This window comes from Penaeus vannamei, chromosome 25, assembly GCF_042767895.1.
Source record: "Penaeus vannamei isolate JL-2024 chromosome 25, ASM4276789v1, whole genome shotgun sequence".
NCBI lineage: Eukaryota > Metazoa > Arthropoda > Malacostraca > Decapoda > Penaeidae > Penaeus > Penaeus vannamei.
The window spans coordinates 31,270,076-31,272,575 of record NC_091573.1 but is presented as its reverse complement, the minus strand read 5'-3'; the positions used below and the strand labels follow the sequence as shown (position 1 = coordinate 31,272,575).

Genomic DNA, 2,500 nt, shown 5'->3' with positions numbered 1-2,500 from the left:
AAATGATTTATGGTGACGGGATCTTAACCTCAGATGATTTGATGAATTCATTTAAGAAATCACAGACGCCTGCAGCTTGCACAGAGAGTTATGGTGTAAAGATTTCTAGGTTCATGAAAAATATTTTGACTTTGGACGAAGAAGTTACTGAAGCTCAGCTGAGATTCCTAAACTGGAAGCGTAGTCGCCAAGACTCTTCAAATAGCCTGGAAACCTTAGAGCAAATGAACAGAGTTAAAGACACGGCAGTCAATCGCCAGCAAGGCTACGTTCGTCACTGGGAGGCTACTTCTTGTCCACAGCTGCACGCCGAAGACTTGGTCGAAAACCACTGCAGCCAGTCCCTCTCGTACGAGGGCCTGAACCTCACGCTCCACTGCCGGAATAACAAGAAGCCGACGGTTGCGTCCGTGAGATGTCAGAAGGAGAGCGGCAAGCTCACTTGGAGCTCCAAGCCCAACTGCGAGTATGTCTGGGGCCCTTGGAGCGCCTGGTCGACCTGCAGCGCAACCTGCGGTGAAGGCCAGAGGAGCAGGACGCGCCAGAAACCCAGTGGAGAGATCGACACTCAAACCAAGCAGTGTGAAGAACAGGAATGTTGCCAAAGAAGGTACGTTGATGGAATAACAGACGTGCATTTATTCTAATGAGAAGTGTTGTGGGCTTGTAGATAGTGTTCTCTTATGCGAAATACACTTTCCAAGGTCGGTTCATAGACTTCATCACGTTGCTTTAATATTTGATAGAGACATTTTCAGCCAATCAAAAAAGTTGTTTGAGAGAGAGGGAGCGTGTGACTAGTACCCTGAAGGCGAACGCAAGGCAGGTTGGGGGTTAAAATGAGTTGACGAGGGTCTTCAGACTTTTAACGTTGTTCTATGCCCCCCGAAAAATGTTTGATAATCTCCTTGGCCCAGTTCACTGTCTATCGTCTTTTCAGATTCAGTTATTACTAGTTATGAATAGTGTAATGCTGCCAGTAGCTATAGGAAAGAAAACTTTCTGGAAAGATTCCAGTTTATTGACAGAGATAATTATCTGTAATTATCTGTAGGGATTCCTCATGTTGGGAGCACTTTGTGTCATAGGATACAAAAATATCATTAGGTCAAGTAGGTCGTTTTTGACAGCCTTTTGGAGTCCCGAAGCCTCGCGGGGATTAGTCGGACTCATTATATATATATATATATATATATATATATATATATATATATATATATGTGTGTGTGTGTGTGTGTGTGTGTGTGTGTGTGTGTGTGTGTGTGTGCACACACACACACACACACACGCACACACACACACACACACACACACACACACACACACACACACACATATATATATGTGTGTGTGTGTGTGTGTGTGTGTGTGTGTGTGTGTGTGTGTGAATGCATATGTATATATGTATGTATATATATATATAAATATATATGTGTATATATAAGTATATATATATTTATAAATATAAGTATATATATATTTATAAATATATATATACATATATATATATATATATATATATATATATATATATATATATATATATATATATATATGATATACACAAACGATTTGCTGTCGCATGGTGGTTTAGTCCTATTTCTCCGGATCTCCTGTAGTGCTTGGATCTCTGTCAGGGAAGGTACCTCGATATTCTTCTCATCTGCAAACAATGCAAACTATATCTATGTCCACACACACACGCACATATACATATGTGTGTGTAAGGGTATCTCTGTATGTCTATATCTGCACCCACTGCAGGGACGGCAAGTTCCGGTGCCGGAATGAGCGGTGCATCTCGGCTGAGTCCAAGTGCAACGGCCACGACGACTGCGGCGACGGCAGCGACGAGAGCAGCTGCCCCACGACCACGACCACGACCACGACCACGACCACGGCCCCGTACCCCGACGCTACAGAACATGTTCTCAGATTGCTTTACCTTAATTTATATGTTTTTCGTAATATGTAGGTGCATAAACCAATGAGGATATTCACCCTATATGAATTTATGAATGGATATGCCTATGCCCTATTGACATTTTGAGAGAGAGAGAAAGTAAGAGCGAGCGAGAAAGAGGGAGGAGAGAGAGAGAGTGGGGGAAGGAAAGAGAGAGAGAGTGGGGGGGAGGAAAGAAAGAGAGTGGGTGGAAGGAGAGAGTGGGCGGAGGAGAGAGAGTGGGGGGGAGGAGACAGAGAGAGAGTGGGGGGAGGAGAGAGAGAGAAGAGGGGGGGGAGGGGAGGGAAGCCGTTAAATTTTATACACGTTCTGGATGTGATTCCCACGGCGCTGTTTCTAGACTGAAGTGTAGGACAGTTTCGCCGCACCTTTTGCGGCCGGCAGTGGCAATCTGTGACTGTGTCACTCCCAAACCTGAGACGTCCGGGATTTGGAAAAAAAAGGAGATGACGGCCCTTAAGGGTTCATGACGTCATCGTTTCTAGAGGCGGAGCCCATCACCTGGTCGAGAATAAGCTCGGCCCCCTTGCTTTTGCG

The 2,500-nt window shown here is 44.7% G+C and overlaps 1 protein-coding gene across 3 annotated transcripts in view; it reads left to right on the top strand.

Annotated features, from left to right (window-relative positions):
- Positions 1–2,500, top strand: part of LOC113817636 (SE-cephalotoxin) — a 12,095-nt gene that overhangs the window by 6,899 nt on the left and 2,696 nt on the right. The window contains exons 2-3 of one of the 3 annotated variants that reach the window (XM_070139442.1): positions 1–610; positions 1,765–1,938. The exon at positions 1–610 is cut by the window's left edge and continues 2,056 nt beyond it. In XM_070139442.1, coding sequence (XP_069995543.1) covers positions 1–610; positions 1,765–1,938 — 784 coding nt within the window. Of the gene's footprint in view, positions 611–1,764; positions 2,409–2,500 lie in introns of those variants that run through there. The other 2 variants (XM_070139444.1, XM_070139443.1) reach the window with 2 other exon arrangements.